The sequence below is a fragment of the Strix uralensis genome, chromosome 3, assembly GCF_047716275.1.
Source record: "Strix uralensis isolate ZFMK-TIS-50842 chromosome 3, bStrUra1, whole genome shotgun sequence".
In the NCBI taxonomy this organism is placed as follows: domain Eukaryota; kingdom Metazoa; phylum Chordata; class Aves; order Strigiformes; family Strigidae; genus Strix; species Strix uralensis.
The window spans coordinates 29,208,399-29,230,355 of NC_133974.1; the positions used below are offsets into that span (position 1 = coordinate 29,208,399).

General features: G+C 37.1%; 1 protein-coding gene across 5 annotated transcripts in view; it reads right to left on the reverse strand.

Annotated features, from left to right (window-relative positions):
• Window positions 1–21,957, reverse strand: part of KHDRBS2 (KH RNA binding domain containing, signal transduction associated 2) — a 445,746-nt gene that overhangs the window by 276,291 nt on the left and 147,498 nt on the right. For all 5 annotated transcript variants that reach the window (XR_012628034.1, XR_012628036.1, XR_012628035.1 and 2 more), the window contains exon 3: window positions 9,698–9,814. Coding sequence is in view for 2 of the 5 variants with exons in the window: in XM_074861784.1 (XP_074717885.1) it covers window positions 9,698–9,814 (117 nt within the window). In the remaining 3 variants the exon portion in view is untranslated. The remainder of the gene's footprint in view (window positions 1–9,697; window positions 9,815–21,957) is intronic.

A 21,957-nucleotide genomic window follows, 5' to 3' on the forward strand; every position in this document is an offset into this window, starting at 1 on the left:
GGTATTTAGAAAACATGATATTCCACAAACAAAAAATGTAAATTGTTTTCAGGTCAAAAATTTACTAAATGTTTACAAGTTGGCAAAACAGAAAGCATGTAATTTTTCACTACTTCAAATAATATATATTTTTCTTCACTAAGGGCCACCTTTACTCTTCCCACATTCCTCTCTTTTGCCACTCACTTGTTTTGCCTCTTTTAAAGTTTCATGGTCCTCCATCACTTTTAACTCATAAATCTGAAGCAGCAGCTCAACATTTTGCCCCTTGGAAGTAGTCTAATTTAGCAAAAAGAGGAGAATGAGTCTCACCTTTTTAAAACCAGCAGTGTAAGTCTTACAAATGTCCTGTAAGAGCTAAGAAACATGTAAGTCTGTTTTAACATTGGATGTGAGGGAGGCGATAAAGACTTAATATCACAACTCTGTTACATCAGTAATAAACCAAGGACTTTTCAGCATCTGTTTGAGGTCTGATATAATTCTTTTGTGAGGAGAATGTAATTTTCTTAACCATCAGCCTTAGTGTATGACATTTTTAGCATGGAGTTAAATTGCCCTCTTACTTAATCCCTTTTGAAAATGCCATCACTAATTACATGGAAGTATCATATCACTCCATGAATCAAGTTAGCAGGAAATACTTAAAATGATATATCTGGCTGAATCTCTGCAACCATTCTAACATCTCACTCTTCAGGCTGGGACTTTAGTCTAGAAGTTAATAGAGAAATATTTGGAGATTGCATTTGAATTTTTATTCACCCGTTCAACAAAATACTGAGTGATTTATTCCTCTCACTGGTCATTAGCAAAACTGCCACTGGCTTCAGCAGTACAAGAACTGCATTTCTGGGATACTGAGAGTATTAGAGGAGATTTTAGAGATTTCCTTAGGAGTCAAAGGAGATCATTTCAACAGTTTTCAAATTTTATTTACATTTCAAACATTTTAAGTACTTAAATGAGTGTCCCACTTTACTGATTCTTTTAACCTACCTTTGCACTTAACCAGCCTATGAACTTTAATTTTTCATCAGTAATCAATATAGGTCAGGGTTAGGAAGGAATGGTAATATTGATTTTTCTGCCATCTTTCTAATTTAAAATAAAAACTTGTGTTCTAATTTTCCATGGGTATGCAGAAATATAAATCTTTGTTATATAATACCAAATAATTTAATAAAAAACCAGCATATCAACAAGGTCAGAGGTTTCAGTTCAGTTTCCTTTAATAAGCATACAAAATTGCACAAATTGTTTGGTATTTATAGCTTTTTCCAGGAAATCATGGGTGAATAAGTTATAGACTGTTTCCAATATTTACAGTCCAAAATTTGTCTCTAAGAGACAAAAAGACAAAAAGAGTTTTTATTTGTTCGATTTAGGATTTTTCTCTTCTGTCAAATATTCACTGAGCAAAATGCCAGCATAGCAATCTTCACCGAGGTCTTTTTGGTTACTGCTGCCTCAGGGAGGGACTGGCTGAGAGAGGGTCAGGATATGGTGCTTCTGTGACCCAGCAATTCCTGATGGCTAATTCTTGACTGTGATTGTAGTCCAGATCTTGCACCAGTGAAAACAAGCTCTAAGGAACAACACCTACCTTGTGACCTGTGTCCCTTTTCAGAAGGGGACACTTCATACAGGTAAGTATCTAATTATATGAAAAAAAGCTGCAGTAAATTGTTGCAATAAAATACTTGTTTTCATAAATAACATGTAAAAGCCTGCTGACACAAATTTTATGTCTTCACTCACAAACAATAATTTTTATAGAAGTGCAGCTAAAAAATTTCCAGCTGCCATGAGGGTAGGAACAGGTTGCGCACTAAGACACATAAATTACTTCTCTAATGGGACAACAAAGTCCTGTTCATATGCTTCTACAGTGACCAGGAACTGGAACCTGACTGGAGAAGTCAACAGATGGTCCCACTGCCTGATCTTAAGACCTAAATCATGAAATACAGGTCAGAGCAGAGAGGCAACATGAACCACAATCCACATCTCTAGGGAAGAGATTTTTCTGGAACTTGGGAGACTCAAGCAAGGTGGAACTCACTGTGGCAGGGACAAGGAGCCACAGTGCCTTGTATACAGGCAGGAAAAAGTAATTTGGGGGGTTTGAGGACCTAGAATGATACTGAAATCTTTCTCTGGTATAAAGGGTGATTTGGCATTGATTTTTTTTTTTTTTTTTTTTTTTTACCTGCTGCATGAAACTCAGAATGGAAAAAAAGGTGACACCACCCACACTTAGGACATCAATCGTCTGGAGGCTTATCCACATATCTCTTGAGAAGACTAAGTTTTATACCAAAGTGAAAGGAACACTGTTGAATACTTTGGTGATAATCTGACAGTAATGCTACTTCAGCTATGCTCCTCTTAAAATGGAAGTGGTGTCATCTACCAGGAATTTCCTACCAACCTGTAGAAAGATTTAGGAAATGAGTTATGAAATTATCTTGAAACTTTGGAAGCAATTATGCATCTTTTGGGGATAGAAGAGTGGAATGTTAAATAGCTACCATGGGAATTTCAAATTGTTGATAAAAGACAGACATCCCTAGTCACTGTGTAGAAGACATCAGAAGGAACTGGATAATACATAATGACTTATGCTCAATCATGAATTACAGCTATGCATCACACGCATATCTTTCTCTTTCTCTCTCTCTCTCTCTCTCCACATATACATACAGATAAAAACCTTTTAAAAAGCTTTCTTCAAGCCTGACTCCTCTAAGTAAGGTCCAAGTTGTTGAGCCACCCAGCCAAAACAAAGGAGACCTGTTCTTAACCCAAGAGGGACTGAGGAAAAGACTCTTCTCTCTGCAGCAAGATGGGCTATGTACTTAAATGAGCTCTAAAACTCAGAGAGGGAAGTCAAAGAAAACATCTTCAATCTTCAACATAAATATGACAGACCACCTTAGGAAGGAAAAATCCATACCATAAGGAAACAAAGTTGACAGAAATGGAAACTAATGGACTTTCCCAAAATTTTATAGCACACTGAAACGGCCAGGGGTTACTATGTTGCAGATCATTTGAAACTGCATAAATTGAAGGGTAATCTTTCCAGCCAGGTTCCAAATCCAAAGTTACTGGTCAATGATATTGAGGAGATGCTTGTTAACACAGATGAGCTTTCTGATAAGGACTATTTATCAGAAGACATTGCATTCATTAGGTATGTAGGCAGGATGTAACTGGAAGTAAACCTACAGGTTCTGTTTTAAAGAACTAAAATGGACTTTTTATAGAAACAAATTTTTATCTCCACCTATAAGAGCTGAAACCTCATGACAACACACTGGGCTTAACCACCATAGCCATAAACTAAAGCAAGCAACCTCACTGGCATAGGTGGAGTGGCACCAGCGTGAAATGTGGTGCAACAAACCACTAGGTGATTTTTTTTTTTTTTTTTTTTTTTTTTATCTTGTTCAGAATGCTGCCACTCTCATTTGGAAGGAAATATTGCATATGTAACCATACTGCATAAGTTTAAACGATTATAACAGGCAGTGACACTCAAAGGCTATTGTACCCAGAACACTAAAGACACTTTTGTTCTCACGTTTCAGTAAAGCAGTAGGATTGGGAAAGAATATAACGCAATACTTGGATCATCACCACCTATAGACAAAACTTGCAACTTTTTTCTTCCCTTTTGGGCTATCTGAGCATTATTTTTATAATGTTCCAATGAAAGCAATAAAGTCAAGAGAATGCTATCAGATAATTAACTGCACTATTATGACACTACGCTCAAGGTAGACATGATCTAATGAAAAAATATTTTGTGCTTCAAAACAAAAAGTTATTCAGCACTATTCACATTATATATATGGACTTAATCCTGTAAGATATTTAACCATATATTTAAAGACTGCAGAATTGCAGTCAGGCCATTTAGCATTTGCAGGGAACAGACCAGTGTGCACTGCAACCCTCCTATATTTTCAAAATCTGTTCTAAGGTACTCACATAATATGGCTGTTACGAACCACACTAAAGCCAATACGTTAATCATAGAATCTAGGTAGGTTCTCTGTGTGCCAACTTTAGAACTTTTTAGTTGCCAACAAGTTCCTAACACCCGTGTTTTTTAAAAAGAAAAGCTAATGCAAGAAACCCTGTTTAACCGAACAAGCTGTTGTCCAGTGGCAGTGGAGCTTCTTTGGAAAGTGCTTAACCCACATATTAATGAAAGGCAGATAGTTCTACTGCAATGAACTCTTCTTGATTAAACCTTCTTTCTTTACTAACTACTTTAAACAACTTGAAGAAGAAAGCAGTTAAAAGTTCACTCAGTAGCTGACAAAACATTGAGTCATTAGTTTACATGTTTTTTCAAAGCTGCAGTGTAAGTTTGTTCTCTAATTTCCCATGTTTTATAGGAAAGAAACAGGAATCTTTAATAACAGCATCCTCCAAATAGCCAGGACAAAAAACATGAGTAAGTGGAAGTGCAAACAATAAAAGAAATGGGTAGTAAACAGAAAGTGAGCAAAACAGGAATTGGTGTTGACAGGATTTCTCTAGGTAAAAAGTAAGACTTGTGGTGGCAATTATACATCAGTGTTCAGATCTGACTCAAACACTATGTCTTACATTTTCCTTCATGCGTGGCTGACAGCCCATGTGCTACTGTAGTAACTGGTGTTTTAGCTTTGTTTTATATAAAATTTAGCCTTGTTATCAGGTTATACATTAATTTACAAATCCTGCATTATGGGTTCAGAAAGAAGTCTGGAGTGTCTGTGAATTCTGCAAAGACAATGTGAGACTCTTCAGTTTAAACAGTTAATCTGTCTTGCAAGTGTCTTGCAGGTGATGAACAGTAAGTTTTCAGGAAAAAAAATCCATTTAAATCAATTTTTCATTTTTTTAATACAATGAAAAGCAATCAAAAATCATCCTTTGGGTAACACTCGAAATGATATTAAAGCAAAATTAAAACTTTTCATTGTGGTTAGGTTATTCAGTTCTTCCAAACATATTCACTTAGGTTAATTTTTAAATAAAAAAGTTCTTTAAAAAAAAAAGCACTAACATTTTATCCTGAAAATTTTTCAACTACAACACTTGCACATTTTCAAGATTTCTCTCACCCCTCTTCTTTATTTCAGAATTTTGGAGCCTTTAAATGCCTCTACCTTACATAATTTTGTGTTCACTGGAATATTTCCATCATCTCTTTCTTTGAATGTCCCTATCATAAAGTTATGCATGTAATGGGAAAGAGAAAAGATAAAATTATGTACAAGGTAGAGTTTGTACAAGGTAGAGTTTTTCTTTTGCAAAAGGTTTATACCTGCTTTTTTTTTTTTTTTTTTCCCAAGCCAGTCTTCTTTCCTTTCTCAACATGTTTTTGCTTTTTCTATGCCTTGTTCATTTGCTCTCTTTTACTGGCATTATTCATACCATTTAATTACTAGTATCATGCTACAAAGAGTCATTCCAGGCAAGCCTCATCATACACAGTCTCATCTACTCTGGTACAGATCATCTCTGAAAAAAACATAACAAAAAGAGACGATGTCATGTTGCAGATAAGTACCACAGCTGGACTATGATTAATGCTGTTATCTGTTCTCAATCTTGTCATTAAGGGTGAGGTCCTGCCTCAGACCAGTATCTCTTAGATCCATATTTTCTCTCCAGTCAGTTGAGGGTTCTTAGGGAAACGTGGAAGGGGAGGGGTATGTTTTTGACTCTTCCCACATATTCTCCCTAAGATCCAGCAATCTGCAGTCACATCAAGCAGCCCTTAAAGGCAGTTCTAATGACACCAGTGTAGTTATTTTACCTCTGTCCCTAAACGTTCTTGGTTTTCCTACAAAAATTTTCCTTTCACTCCCATCTGTATGAAATCATTGCCATCTTGCTTTCTCCCAGACTATGTTCTGAAGTTCCACAAAACACAAAGACCAAGTTACATATACTATCTAGGGCCTGTTTATTGTACATTGGTTTATAATTTACCTGAATAAAAAAAAAACCTGCTCATATAAATAATCTAAAACCAGGGAGTATGGAGAAATAGTGCAAGGCCCAAGACTGTGCTCTCTCCTACGAAACTCCGGCAGGTAACTAGCTCAAGAAATAGATGTGTTTAAGAAACATTGCTACATATTTTTTAGAGAATCCATGCTCTTCCTGCTATAGTTTATGTACAAAAAGCTATTCCAGCTCACTGCATACATTTTTTTTTTTTAATAGCACAATGAAAAGCATTCATCGCATGATTGAAAAGGAGAAAATCTGAATCTATGTATGAAAGCAGCCAATTCATTCCACTTGTAATGAGATTTTTCCTGTCACTTCAGTTTGATTGTTTACCTTTACAATCTCCTCCCATGCTGTTTGGAAAAAGAAGAAATGGAAAAGAATCAACAGCCAAGCAACTCAACATGACTATGTTTAATCTCATCACACCTGTTCTGAAGAATGTATTTGCATATTTATAATACTATATTACCACAGTAATGACAACCTTCAGTGGCAACATGTAAGCCAGCAAGCTAGTGAGAGCTCAACCTGCTCTACCAGCTCAATGGAAACTGGCTATGCTCTTACAGTGGGCACAATTCTCAGTGGTCACATCTATACTCAGCATGTTAAATAATGCCTTCTCTATGATTTAAAAATAAATGCAAGTTATTCAGCTAATAAATAATTCAAATTTTAGCTACAGTCTTGCATGCTAAATCAAAGGTAAGAAGTATCTAAAAGCCAGCATCATCTTCTCTTGTGTCTAGTGGACTGTCCATGTTTCATGATGGTGCTTGTTTTTCCTGTCAGAATACTGTAGGAGATTTCTTCTGTTAAAGAAAACTCAACTTCTGCACAGCCAGTGACATCATTAGTTTAAGCACAGAGATTTAAGTACTCACATTAGCCACGCTGCTCTGGAAGAATTGTAAGTTTTCCTCATATCCTAAATAACACTCTGCAAAGCTGCAGCAGTTACACGTGGGCATCTCTTCAACAGCTTCTAACACAACTTTCTGTGACACCAATATACAAGCTCTGTGGTGTTTAATAAACAATTGTAGTTGTTCACAATATTCATTTTAAGCAAGTTCCATTGCCTTTTCAAATTAATCTATCTTGTTCCCACACAGTAGGCACAGTGGATACTCAAAAATCTCAAGTCACTCTTAAAAAGTGTCTCTTGAGGCTCTGAAAAGGAACAGCCCAAGTTCTTTAGTCTCTGAAATTTACTCACAAATTTCTTTTATAAAGATAAGGAAATTATGAAAAGCAGATATACCTCCCTTGACAGAGTCTGCTTTCCAGAACTGGAAACTGCCCCTCCATATGCCCCAAATTACAGAGTATGGCCAGAGTGGTTCATTGTAGAGCCAAGCATTTGCCTCCTGTCATTTTGGCACTAAAAAAACCCAAATCTATGGATCAGTTCTTTTCAAACACTACGTACATAAGGATTTATGGCACAAATTTATTTAGTATTTTCCAGCAGAAATTCTGTTTCTGCTGCTCTGATGCAGCTCAGCATCCAGCGGCACTGGACTGGAGGGGAAAAACACACATGCCTGCAGTCTGCCTGGAGACTATTATGATTCATGACATAATACAGACAGCTTTAAGGAAATTCTAGTTTACAGAGAGAAATTACATATATTTTTCTTGAAAATTCCTCCAGAAGGAAAGCTCATCTGCCAATATACAAAAGCTGATTTCTTGTATGGTACAAAATAAGCACAAAAAGCCTCCAGAATTTGGCATTTTGTATTTAAATCAGTAAAGAATACTGTGTAAATGAGACTAGTGGGCTTGTTTTAACCAGAGCAAGTAGTATTTTCCTTAGCTATGTAGCAATTCACACTATTATATACGCTCACAGTCAAGTATATTTTCTTTTAAGTTTTACCAGTATCTCAACCTAGAATATCCTCTCTGAAATGCTAATTGTAACTATTACCCATCCCATGATCATTCTCAGCCTCTTTTGCTTGGAACTGGTTACAGTGATGTACACGGATCAGATAATTCCTATCTCTCACTGTAATTGCACGGGGATTTTGTTTCCTTTTGAGTTAGTAATGTTTAAATTGGACTAAGATAACAGTCACTTACAAGGCCTTCTCTACAGACATTGCCATAATCACTGCTATATTTAATGCTATTTTACTCTAGAACTTAATTTTTTACGCGATATGAATGAGTTTCCATGAAGCTCATACTTAACTTCAGATTACACTTAAGGACTAAACACTCTGTGAAGAGGAAAAAAATACCCTGAATTTTGTTTTTGCTGGCATACCCATGAATAAATGTAATAACTGGCATGCTGGCACTGTTCATTATAATCAGATGAAATTCAAATGATGTGGTAAGAAGAGTGACCTATCTCAAAATCGAAGGACTTAGCCTATCTTTTTATGTGTGTTTAAACATCTTTAGCTGGTAACAAGCCCTTCACATTCCCCTGTCTGGGCAATTGCTGCTCTTGGCAATAATAGTCTGAGTGGGCGGCTGAGAATGGAGTTGGCAGACGCAGTACTGATGCAAATTACTGCCACTTAGCAGCACATGCATTCATTCATCCAGGGAGTCATTTTTTATCATTCCAGAAGTAAGCCAAAAGTCATAAAATATTTTACTTGTCAATACCTAGAAATAAAATCTGTACTGTATTCAACTTTTATTATCATAAAATATGTGAAATAGATCAATGAAGTGTCAGTATGCCCAATGTCGTAAAGAAATCTCTGAAAAAATGCAGTACATTCTATGTGCCTAATTTGTGGGGTTTTTTTTCAATATTGCAATTGGAGACCTCATAATGCACGTGTGAATGCTGATACGCATTTCCAAGACCAATAATGCCAACCGTAAAATCCTGATTAGTCTTTTCTCTATGCTGGCATATTATTGCTTTCATGATTTTAACTACTGAGATGAATGACGGAGGTGACAGAAAGGAAAGCAGAATAATGCACAACATTATTAAAGGCAATATACAGTTCAATGAAATTAGCAGTCATTATTTCTGTGTTGACCATAATACTGCTGTTCTACAGACTGTGAAGTAAGACACCACAATGCAATCAGCAGTTGGTTCTTTGGGTCACATCTATATGAAGCTGCCTTACCTTACAAATAATTACCTTAAGTGCATTGACCAGATACTGATTCCAAACACATTTTTTTTCTTTTATCTATAGTGCATTTTTACACACATTTAAGTAAAGCGTCCACTTTGTTATCTTTTTTTTAGACTTATACCCTGAATAAATAGTCAATCTTTTTAAAACAGTCCCCTTTCTAAAGAAACAATAAACAACAGAGAAAACCTATTTATGTACACCAATATTAATCCGTAATCTATACAAGTACTTTTTCAGGAGAAACGGACTTCTCTCAGAACAAATGAACTTTAAGCTGGTTTCTCTTTTAGGTTAATTATTTAAATAAGAGTGGTAATATAGTAACTGTGAAGGTCCACAATTATATGGGAAGCATTATATGCATAGCAAGAGAAAAATTGTATTTAACCAATTGATGTAACTTGAAAAAAACAAACTAGTCTTGGAGTCAGAGTCTATTATGAGTCTATTAATTGAGTAATTAATAAGTAGACAGGCAATCTAAGTGTAACAGCTAAAGCACAAATGTTTCCACACTAATTGCAATGTGAATCCAGACACAGTACCTTAGCTTTATCCCTCATGGATCCTTTCCCGAGGATGGACATTTTTGCACCTGTTTCTTCTTGCAATCTCTTCAAAGAGTTTCCTCTTGGTCCAAGCAACTTTCCAACAAAATTGAACTAGAAAGCAAATAAGAGAACTATTTTAGACCAAGAGGTACTTTTTCAAAAAATTAATAAATCTTTATAAACAAGCTACTTAAAAAATAAAAGTTTACTTTCCTTTAAAAAAAGTACTCCTACTTAGTTCTGAGCCTAGTTCATTGGGATACAAGTCTGGAGAACCAAGGTATCCTCTCACCTAGCATGAAAGGCAGTAAAAGCATTCATGGTTTATTTGAACCCCAGAAATTTTCTCTCTAGGACAAAAATGGCCAGTGGCTGCTTAGGTTTAACTAACTGCTAAACAAGATCTTTGCTTATCAGACGGCATAGGTGAAACCCAGACAATGCATACGTTCTTTCCACAGTTAGCCAGCTTTATTGGCAAAGCAATACATTCTGCAAAGTTAGAGCTTTAGATGGATTTTTAGGAATTGATGTTTTACAAATTGGTTTTAAAATAAGTGCTGTTTGGTGTATCAGCTTCAAATATCTGTTTTGCCAGCAACAGAACAAATCACAAAAAATAGATCACTGTATAGATATTCAAGGCTATTTTCTGAGAGGATTTTGAAGAACAGTGGGCTTTATCTGACATGCTGCTAATATCCTTAAACACTGCACAGTTCATGTGACACATACAACATTGTTTTTTCTGTATGAAGAGGACAGATGTCTACATGAAAATCAGAAGACAGAACAATAAATAAATGAGGTGTTATGTTGACACAAACTAGCAAAAATGGGGGAGTCTATTAAGTAACAGTAATTTGTTTACTCTGTAATCAATAGTCTCTTCAATTTATTACTTTTTATGCTTTCCAAAATGTTTTTAAAAACTCTATAGCATGCTGTCTTTGGAAGTTGACTGGGAATGATCAGCACTTGCTTAGTATGTTTCTGAATTATTTTCAAGTCTTAACAGAGAGTACTCTGGACTGGCTTTCAACAAAGAATAAGCTTAGTCAAAGAAAAAGGTGTGTAATTACATGAGCACTTCCTTGTTTTTATTACAGAGATAAAGAAAATGACAATAAGAAATAGCAATCAAGAATATGATGCTGTCAAAAATACACCTAAAAAAGTTGTTATACCTTGTTTTGCATTATTTTCTATTTTAAAAATGGAAAAAATGGGGAAATATTCTTGTTTCCACTTTAGCCAGCAAGAATACAGCACAAATGCATCAGCCATATTAATAAACCCCAAACTCGGAACCAAGCCAGATATCCCAGATCCAAAGCTGTTTTTCAGTCCAGTGTCTTAATTATGAATCACTTGTAACTTACTTCAAATATTGGTTAAACCATCAAAGAAAATAATACGTAATCACAGAACAAATAAATATGTAAGGTGAAATCTACTGCCACCTTAACTAACATAACTGATTTCAGCAAAATAAGATGTCTAGGGGAAGTAGTAAGTGGTAACATTGCAGAAAAACCCAGCAAGATTTGAAGATCCAAATAAAGATTTTTCAAGCTTATGTGCTTGTATTTTTTTTCAACTCTACTTGTTCATTTAATAAAAGTTATCAACTCTTCAATAAATGATACCCCATCGTGGCACCAACAATCCTATGTCTTGAAACTGTAGGTACGCTTCTTCCAGGGACAACTTGGCTTAGAAGTTGTTGGCTTGAAATTTCTTTTAAATTTCGTATAAACCAAATAGTGAGGAAGGAATGGCAAGGACTAAATTTCAACTTTAATACTAGACCTTGGGCTTAATCTATTGATACAAATAAGATTTCAAAAATTACACACCTCATGTATGTGAAGATTTATTAGAGATGGCCAAGCAAATAGCAGAAATTTTGTTCCTCTGCAGGGACTCCCTTACATGCAGAATGGCTGTTCACAAGGTACAACACCAAATCTTTTGTGCCACTTATACCTCACCAATCAGAGAAGAACCATCTACTGCTGCATCCTATCCGTGTCTCTTAATATTAAGAAAAGCTGCCCCTTGAAAGAGCTATACCGCTATGTAAGTTGGAGGAGACTATGAGAAGGGCAGCCAAAGCTTGACTCCGTTTATTCTCTGAATGGAATAAAACCATTAAAATAGACTCTATGAAGATTTATGCTGACCATTTATATTTGAGCACTTCATAAGCTGTCTAATAATTACTTTGACATACGGCTGCAAAGGAGTGGTATGGTCAGCATAAACTATGCACAAAGTGGATTTTAATCACTTCACAGGAAATAAGTGGCTGGGGATTTTAATTCTATTGATTACGTAGCAGACAGACACTCACATTTCATCCACATTCAACACACATCAGGAAGCAACTGAATAACTGAATTGCTCTTAATTTGGTTTTGTCTAAAGTTGCAGAAAAGCCAGTGCATTATATCAGAAATTCAACTGTTGTACTCAGTCTCCCCAGTGTCAGTAAGCTCTAGGGCCACTGGCTATCCTCGGCATCAGTCTATAATCACAAAACTCCCAGAAGTCTGAAAGTACTATCAGAGTAACTTTGACTCAATAACTTATGAAAAATTAAATCCTTTATGTTCACACGTGGATAAAAACAGCAGGCAACTAAGAGAACGTTTCAGTGAATAGCACAAATTGCAAAAAAATTGAAACACAACTATTCATCTTTATTATTTTATTAAGACATGCTGGAAAAGAACCTGAGCAGAACTACTTGTAATACTGGAAGGCAAGGCTTAAGCTCCAGTTATGGTCACAGACGCAGACGAGCATACAGCTACAGTGAAGGAAAATGTGAAAACTGAGGCAGTTTGACTGCATATAATGATGACCCTTGCCTACAAAAATGCATTCCTGGTCCAGCCGTTGTAAGTGCAGATCTTATTTTGAAATCTCAGTTCTGATGCAATTACACCATGTGTACAAATTTTCTCCAAATAATAGTAGGTCTATATCTCTGGGATAATATCTGGTCATATTCAGAGAGGATAGCTGAGAAATTATGACATACAGAAGAGAGAGTATGAACAGAAAGCTTTCATTGCTGGGGAGAAAACACTTACACTTGGAAAATATGGCTATTGTTCTGTTATTGGATGTTTTTATAGGTGGCTTAACTTCTAAATCGTATTTATGAATGTGAGCTAGGATTTCTGTGTGCTTGCAGAAACCCTTCCTGATGTATTGCAAAGATTTTCGCATTATTTTCTTAGATTTTTTTTTTATCATTTGCCTGGGGGAGATGGACGCATGTCTTCAGGGGAAAATGATGAGGTGATAGGAGAGGATGCTTTTCTTATAATCAGATGCATAGCTGGGCAATCAACTTGCTCCTGTGCAGAATAAAACTTAACAGAAAGTATAGCTTGACAGATCTTTTGAGTATCCACAGCCAGTTTCCCCAGCGTCTTCCCCAACCAATATACACACAGTTTCTCCAGGTTTATCTGCATCTTGATTACTTTCACACTCCACCCCGCACAAGCAATCATACTGTAAGGTGACCAAAGCCAACTCTCTGGCTTCTCAATCTCAATCAAAGTTTTTGTTCATAGAACTTTTTTTTTATACACATATGGAAATAGCCAAAAATGATACTGTATATGTGGACACACAGACATTACTCTTCCCCAAACTGTGCTGCTCCCATCCATCTGCAAAGCTTTGTGCTTACACATGGAGAATACTTACTGATAGAGTCTATATGCTAGGACTGAATACTTAAAACCAAAGATTAGATACCCAACAAGCATATGGAAAATGGAGAAATCTTAAGAACTAATTACATGAAATTTCTTATAAAAAAAATGCCTATGTTAGTGAAAAGCTAAGGATTGCACAACATGCATGAATACATAATCACAGACTTGCTAATCTCCAAAACCCATTGCAGCAAAACATACTGCACATCAACACACCTCACTTGCTTCAGGCTAAGACACTGAAAAGAGAATCCCTAAAACTAACCACGTGTTGTCAAGCTGGATCACAACACAAGCAATCTGTCTCCCAGTGTCAGCATTTATTATGTCAATATACCACACATGGTTTCTATGAAATGCCAGAAATTAATTATAACCTGTGCTGTAAACAAAACATGTACAATAACTAGTTCTTAAAATATATCCTACAGCTTACATACAGTGCTGTGATAGTCTTAAGTGTACTGCAGCACCTCAGTAAGATCACCACATATATTTATTCCCATTGCCATGCTTGAACTCACTTGCTTTAACAGGGATATGCCAAGTGTTGTCCTCAGAAGTCATCATATCAGCAGAACTATCACAGAATTGAAATTAAACACACACATGCATTTATAAGTTGATAATTACATAGCATCTGATTTAGGTAATGTGGCAAACTCAGGCAAAAGTTTCTTCAATATATGGCATGTTAAAACAAATTGTCCAGGAGACGAGCACAATGGGAGTTTGAACTTTGAAACGGGCATCAAAGGCAAACAGACACGGCTTTACTATTGCGTCTGTGTTGTATAAAAGATGGGGAAAAGGAAGATAGTGAACTTGTGCTGTAGAGAATCTATAGCTAATATTAGCCTATTTAAATGTCCTTGGCTCCTAGCATCAGAGCCCTCTCTGAGAACGAACCCACTCCAACAGCAGCAAACAGGGCTAACGGAGCAAGGCAGATAGAAGCTGCTGACTTTCATCACTACCTTATTTTTTAATGCTGAAAATTGTAATCAACCATTGATCCTTACCTTGGTTGTATACATGGGACTCACTTTATTCTCAGTATGTGATAAACTAGCCTTTGAAACAGCGGACAGCCATACAATGGCCAGTTCTCTTGGAATACTCACCACACTGGTGGGCTGACATTGCTTCTCTGCTTATGCATGCCAAGGTATACTGTGAACCTTCCAAGAGCTGGGACATGGGCTCCAAGGTCCGGTGGGGTGACAAGGAATGTCTGACAGGGGACTCCCTGAAGCCAGCAGAAGTCTTGGGCTGAGAATGGTGACACGCAATAAGGACACCATCCTGCCTGCCCAGCCATGTGGCAACGTCAGAAGTATATCAAAAGTTACTCCACCATATAGCAGCACTACATGCTCCCCATAAAACCTATCCTGTTTAAAACCACATCTATCTTTCTCCCTACCTCCCTTTTGCACATGGGGGCAAGAATGCTGGTAACCGATTAAGCAAAGAATCATATAATTTGCTGATATGCTGCAACATAAGGCTCTAATCTGCAGTTCTTTCAAGATTAAAAACTACATTTAATATTAATAAGGATTTTGACTACCCCAGGAGAGCATACCATAGTTATAACAAATCTAACATACAGTTAACAGCATCAGCATTAAAGCCTCAAACTAAATGCAATGATTCACACAGAAAATGCATGTTTACATTTAGAAGAGCATTTGTTTCCCTGTTTGATGTAGCCCAAATACATTCCTACTAGAACTGTAACACTTTTTATTTTATAAACACTATTTTAACTGGGTTTTACAAGCAGAAACAAGGAATATGCTTGCAATTCAGAAAAAGTGTTTGTGTCACTGACTGCTTCTGTGTTATACACATATCAGTGTTCAGAACAGTAACAAAACCTAGATAATAAGGAATGGAACAGACAAATGTTTCCAGCTGTAAGATAAAGCAGCACAAAGCCCTGAATTGGGAGAATAGATTAATGTCTTCTAGAAACAGCAAAACAGAAATAGCATGGGCCTGGCAACATGAAATAAGTTTGTTATTTCTTAGTGTGTTCTGTTCACCATTGCTATCAGCTCCTCTGTGGGGTGACAAAGTGTCTTTCCATTTTCAGAGCTACTTATCCTCACAAAAACCTATCCTTATTCCTGGGGAAAGAAAAAATCCTTCTAAATTCAGTCCTGTGCTAAAGAAAAGGGGAGAAGACAAAGATGTTATTCAGTCCCTAATAAAACTTTACTGATTGAGACCTTCTTAAAAATTAGTTTTCTTCTGGTCCTATCCTAGGACTTCTTATAGTTAATTTATTTTAGAACAGCATTAATTTTAAGAGTATCTCATGTTTTGATATGCAGAAGGGACTTCCCTTCATGTTATGGCAGCACTGGACAATTATGAAGGCAGATTTTATTTTTCTCAACACTTTTTAAGTATGACAAAGCCTGTAATAGTATGTTTTAACTTTTGGTTAGCCCTGAATTGGTCAGGCAGTTGGACTAGATGATTGTTGTAGGTTTCTTCCAACTGGAACTATTCTATTCTATTCTATTCTATTCTATTCTATTCTATTCTATTCTATTCTATTCTATTCTATTCTATTCTATTCTATTCTATTCTATTCTATTCTATTCTATTCTCTATAGCTCAGCAGAATCTGCAAACTTCAAGTTTGCCTCTCTCTGTATGTAGCTGCTTACCTCAATACCTCTTCAATATCTAGTACTTTTTTGATTTTCCAAAGTGAACTTAGTGTTTCAGATAAGGATGCAACAATATTTTTTATTACAGTGATGTGATGCTTGCTTTTTCTGGAGAATAGCTTCTGAGAAACCTGTTTGGTTAGGACTGAACTTTGCAGGGCTCCACCCCTGCAAGCGGCACAGGGGAATCAGGGATGGAAGTTGCAGTCAATTCATCACCCGTTGTCTCTGCCACTCCTTCCTCCTCGGGGGAAGGACTTCTCACACTCTTCTCCTGCTCCAGCGTAGGGTCCCTCCCACGGGAGACAGTCCTCCATGAAGTTCTCCAATGCGAGTCCTTCCTATGGGCTGCAGCTCTTCAGAAACTGCTCCAGCGTGGGTTCCTTCCATGTGGTGCAGTCTTTCAGGAATAAACTGCTCCAGCGTGTGTCCACCACAAGACCACAAGTCCTGCCAGGAGCCTTCTCCAGCGTGGGTTTCCCACAGGGTCACAGCCTCCTTTGGGTGCAACCACCTGCTCCAGCGTGGGACCCTCTCTGGGCTGCAGGTAGATATCTGCTTCACCATGAACCTCCATGGGCTGTAGGGGCACAGCCTGCCTCACCATGGTCTGCACCACGGGCTGCAGGGGAATCTCTGCTCTGGTGCCTGGAGCACCTCCTCCCCCTCCTTCTTCACTGACCTTGGTGTCTGCAGAGTTGTTGCTCTCACATAGTCTCACTCCTCTCCCTGGCTGAACTTCCAATTGTGCATCAACTTTTTCCACTTCTTAAACATGTTATCCCAGAGGCACTACCACCATTGGTGATGGGCTCAGCCTTGGCCAGTGGTGGGTCCATCTTGGCATTGGCTCTGTCGGACACAGAGGAAGCTTCTAGCAGCTTCTCACAGAAGCCACCTCTGTAGCCCCCCTGCTACCAAAACCTTGCCACGCAAACCCAGTACAGCATGTCAGGAGACAGCAAACAGCAAAAGAAAATTAATGTACTCTTTCAGAGGGTCTCTTGAGATCTACTCCAAAGGACATGTGCTAATGCTTTCTTAAAGTATTGCACCACTGAAACTTCACTGTAGTGATCCAGAACTGAAGGAGAAGGCTGCTAGTTTCTACAGAGCTCACTGGGTCTCATCTCTTCATTATGCTTTGAACAATAACCCGATGCCAGAGTGTGGAGAAAAACGGACTCAAAATTAAATGCTCAAAGGGAAAATACAGCTTCTTGACAACTCCGTGCCAAATTAATTTCTGGTTTAAATCAATAGAATTCCCTCAAGAATAAATTAAATCCAAGTAACAAAGTTAGAATCATTAAAGCTACAGTGACTATAAGATTTACCTAAGAAATAAACACTTTTTTATTACACATTTTTTTACCTTGAAAAGTGCTGGGAGTTCATATTTATGGCGTGCTTGAAGAGGAAGCTGCAATATTTGTCTGGCTATTTACTAGACCATAGCAAGCATCTAAATCTACAGTAAAAATACATTTTTGGCATAACTCCATGAAACAGATGGTCAGTGACTCCAGACAAACATCTTCCAGATACAAGTCCACATTGAGATAGTAAAAATATCCCCTCACTTTTCATTTTTATCAGTTTTCTGTCAGAATTTGGTAACAAGTTGTGGCATTTAAATAAAGCAATTTAAAAGAGTCTTAAAATTAAAATAAATTTTCTGATTAAGAAAAAAAAATGTTGGTGTCTGATGTATCTTTATTCACCTAAACATTCTTAACTCAGGAAAATTTAAATAGCTATTTCTCTAATACATTCATTAGCAGTGTGATTTATTACAATCTGCTAATCTTTCAGACACCCAAACTTTGTGTGATTCTATTTTTAACTCTGACTTGAGGTAACTGAGGAAAAGCCAAGGAACCAATTAAATTTGGAGATCTATATTAAATCTGCAATTAACAAGGTTAAGGGGTTTATTATTTTAATTGCAGAGATATCTAGAGAGACTCATCGTACCAGGTACTGCACAGGCATGCTGAAAGACATTATCTTGACTCTGAAGAGTTGTCAAGTATGTTAAAAAAACCAAACAGGCCTTATTGAATGTATATGACTATTATTACTTATTTGGATGGCCAGGGAGTGATTGCAGAAACTACTGTCATTAAAATCACTGGGGTCGGTTATGAAAGTGGGTATTACTCAAAGTAAGTGCAGCAGGGCAAGGTTCTGCTGACAGGAGGACCATGCAAGACCCTTCTTTCTCAACTCAGAAAAGAGAAAGATGATCCCAATGTCACATTTTATTATTGGTTTTTGCCTCATAATTCTTCTGCATCTTTGAATAAACTGCTTTTTCATAAGCTTACTCCTATTTGGCCAGCCCAGCTCTGGTGGTGTGGAAGGCTGAGGGCACACAGGAATGGCTCTCAGGCTTTTTTGCCCATGTTAGGGAGGTTAGAGCTATTAGCAAACTAGTCACCAGTCATAGGTCACGATGGATCCCAACCCATGTCTCTAAAGAGTTGCGAATTTTTTTGAGGGCTGACTGCTCCTTAATGGAAAGTTGTTCAAGAAGATCAGTGTTTATAAAAACTGCAGAGATGTTGAGCTAACAATGATTTTGCCTTGTATTTATGTCACTTTCTGTTGAATCAAGGGCAAGAGGCCTCTTTAGGGCAAAAAGCCACCTGTCTTTTAACATTCATCCTTGGTATCCTAGCCAAGCCTGAAGTAGTCAGGCTTTTTACTATTTAGAAATAAATAAAATGGAAGTTAAGTAATAAGGAGTTCTTGGAATTGTGTATCTAAGACTGGCTCATTTGAAGAACATTATCTAAAACAGTACTTCTACGAATGCTAACAATTCAGACTGTAGAAGTGCGCCACTAACCTCTTTTCAAAGTGCACAATTAAGTAAGTGTATATTGAGCATATATGCAGGTATGGAAATAGGTACTAAGACTACAACATTTAAAAGCACAATAAACATTTGGTGGGTTTATCACTCCCACAGATACATGCTTTACTGGTCACAGTGATAAATATCATCTGCTCTTTGCTAACTGGCAGTAACCTACCAACCTTTTTCTAACTTGGAAAGTTTGGAATGTAAAAGGAAGATCTAAAGGAGTTGTAATACAATGGGATTTCCAAGCACAATATCTTACTCTTACTGAGCTGAATATAATTTCAAATTAGGTGAAAGATTTCTCTTTGTCAGATGTTATATTTGTAAAGTTAAGTTCTAAGTCAACAAGAACCAGGATAAGTCAGGGTTGAATACCCAACAATAAAATCAATGCATCTTTCCCATGTATGTTAGTGATACTGGACTAGTAATATTGTAGCATAAAACTCAAATTTCTTTTCAGTCAAGGAAATTATAAGAACAGCTTTGGACCCAGTATGTTATTGAACTGATTTAACATGCATGCATATAGTATCTGATTTTATAGACAGCATTGTATTAAATCACAAATAGTTTATATTAATCTAATTAAAAACTCTGTTAGTCAACTTGATTTTGTCTTTTGCTATTAGAGTAATTATACTTACAGCAGCATTTATATATCAATTTACATATACTGAGACCTACGCAACATTAATTTTATTCTCAAGTCGCATTCATAATCAAAGCAAAGCATTACTTTAAATTGATTGACATATGCAAACTCACATAGCTCTGTGGAAATTAAACCAGCAAGCAAAAGCACTCAAAAACATTTTACAAAATTCTGTTTCTTCTCCCTCCCACCATACATTTTCTATACTTTTTTTTTGTTCTTTATTACTAAGGACAAATGCAAGAAAATACAGTCTTTCTTCCTTAGACCTCATTACCTTCTACTTTTTCTACACTTAGAGAGGAAAACCAAATATCTTTCAAGATTTTTTAATGAGGACTTGGCTGATCTGAAGTGGTAATGCAACAAAATGTTTTAAGAGGAGCAAAGCATTCCAGAACAACATTGACAAGGTGAAAACAGTTAATACTGTGCTAATGCAAAGACCCAAACTGGTGCTCATTCTGTTTCCAAGGTGTACAGATAGGACGTCTGTCTGATTCATACTTAAATTTCAACTGTGTCTCAAGTGAAAATTGTACAAATTTAAGACAACAGATATTGTCCTCCACTTGTCTGTTCAATCAAATGTGGCAGGACAGAATACAAACTCAGACAATGCGAAATAAATACTGTTGGATATATTGCCACTGTTCATGAGCTTATTCTCAAAAGCCACATACAGCAGCACTCTGTTCCAAGAGCAGACTACACACTAACTGAATAGACTCTTTTTCTTAGCTCTTTTGCTCACTGTGATGAGATTATGGAAGAAAAACTAACCAGCATTAACTCGGTATCCGGCACAGACGGCTTTCCATCACAAACATATTGGGCACATAAAAATCCTTTCCATTCACAAAACTGAAACTGCCCTGGCTTGCTCTATAGCATGCAAACCAGAGGGTCTGTGGAGCCTCCTCCTCCACAGTACACACTGTTGATTGCAACAGTAGCAAGCAGTGCAGCAGATTCTTGAATTTAGATTTCATTTAACACTGATGATTGTATAAACAAGCTTAACATATATATATAATCACTCTGTAATTGGATATAAATGTAACAGATTTGCTAACTGTGAAGAATCAATCACTGTGTTAAATATGCATACAAGGAATGTGATTTTTTCCCCATTATCAGTTTGTGTCAGTGTTTATAATTTGCCAAGTTGATAGCCCATAGTACTCACTAATTGTGATTTAGAATACCTACTCAGTCTCATCACAAAACTAGAAATTGTAGAGTTTTATAACATTTGAGTGTAAAAAGCATCTAAAAACCTGAGACTGATTTGCTGATGGCATCCCTCTACAAGTGACATAACTGTTCTTCAGACAGTTAATGTAATACAGAAAAAAGTACTTTCAGGGCAAAACCTTGAAAGAAGAATAAGACATACTGTATGTGACAAATGAGCTGGCAAGCATCAGCTGGAAGGCCTAAGTGGCTTTGAATAACACAGGCTGCAATGTCTAACAGTATCTAAGAAGTCTTGACGTTGCAGTACAGCAACTGTGAACAAAATCGTGGCTAGCATGCTCCTACCTGATATAATATTAAATGATCTGTTTTTTTCACTTGTACCCTTTTTTGTTATCCACGCAGTCCAGGCTAAGATCTGATTCTCACTTAAAAGAATATTATAGAAGTAATATTGAACTCTGCTCTAACACAAGATTAAGAAATGCTTCAGGTATATTTAATAACTATCTATTTTTAATAACTATCTAGTTTATTCTAATATTAGTTTATCTAATATCTCCTAGGTATCTGCTGGGATCACAACACAGCAGAGAGGGAACAATCCAGGAGGTTCCTGGAATGTGTGGAGGATAACTTCCTCACACAGCTGGTGAGTGAGCCGATCAGGGAACGTGCCCTCCTGGACCTGCTTCTTGTGAACAGGGAAGAGCTGGTGGGGGAAGTAAAGGTTGGAGGCCGTCTAGGGTGCAGTGATCATGAGATGATTGAGTTTTTGATCCTTGGAGAAACAAAGAGAGGGGTTAGTAAAACTACCACCTTAGACTTCTGGAGGGCAAACTTTGACCTGTTCAAAAGACTGATTAACAAAATCCCTTGGGACGCTGCCCTGAAGGATATGGGAGTCCAGGAAGGCTGGACATACTTCAAGAGAGGAGACTTAAAGGCACAGGAGCAGGCTGTTCCCGCGTGCCAAAAAGCAAGCAGTCGGGGAAGGAGACTGGCCTGGCTAAACAGAGACCTTTGGCTGGATCTCAGGAACAAAAGGAGAGAATTGACTTTGGAGGAGGTGCCAGGTCTCTCATGAAGACTATGAAGAT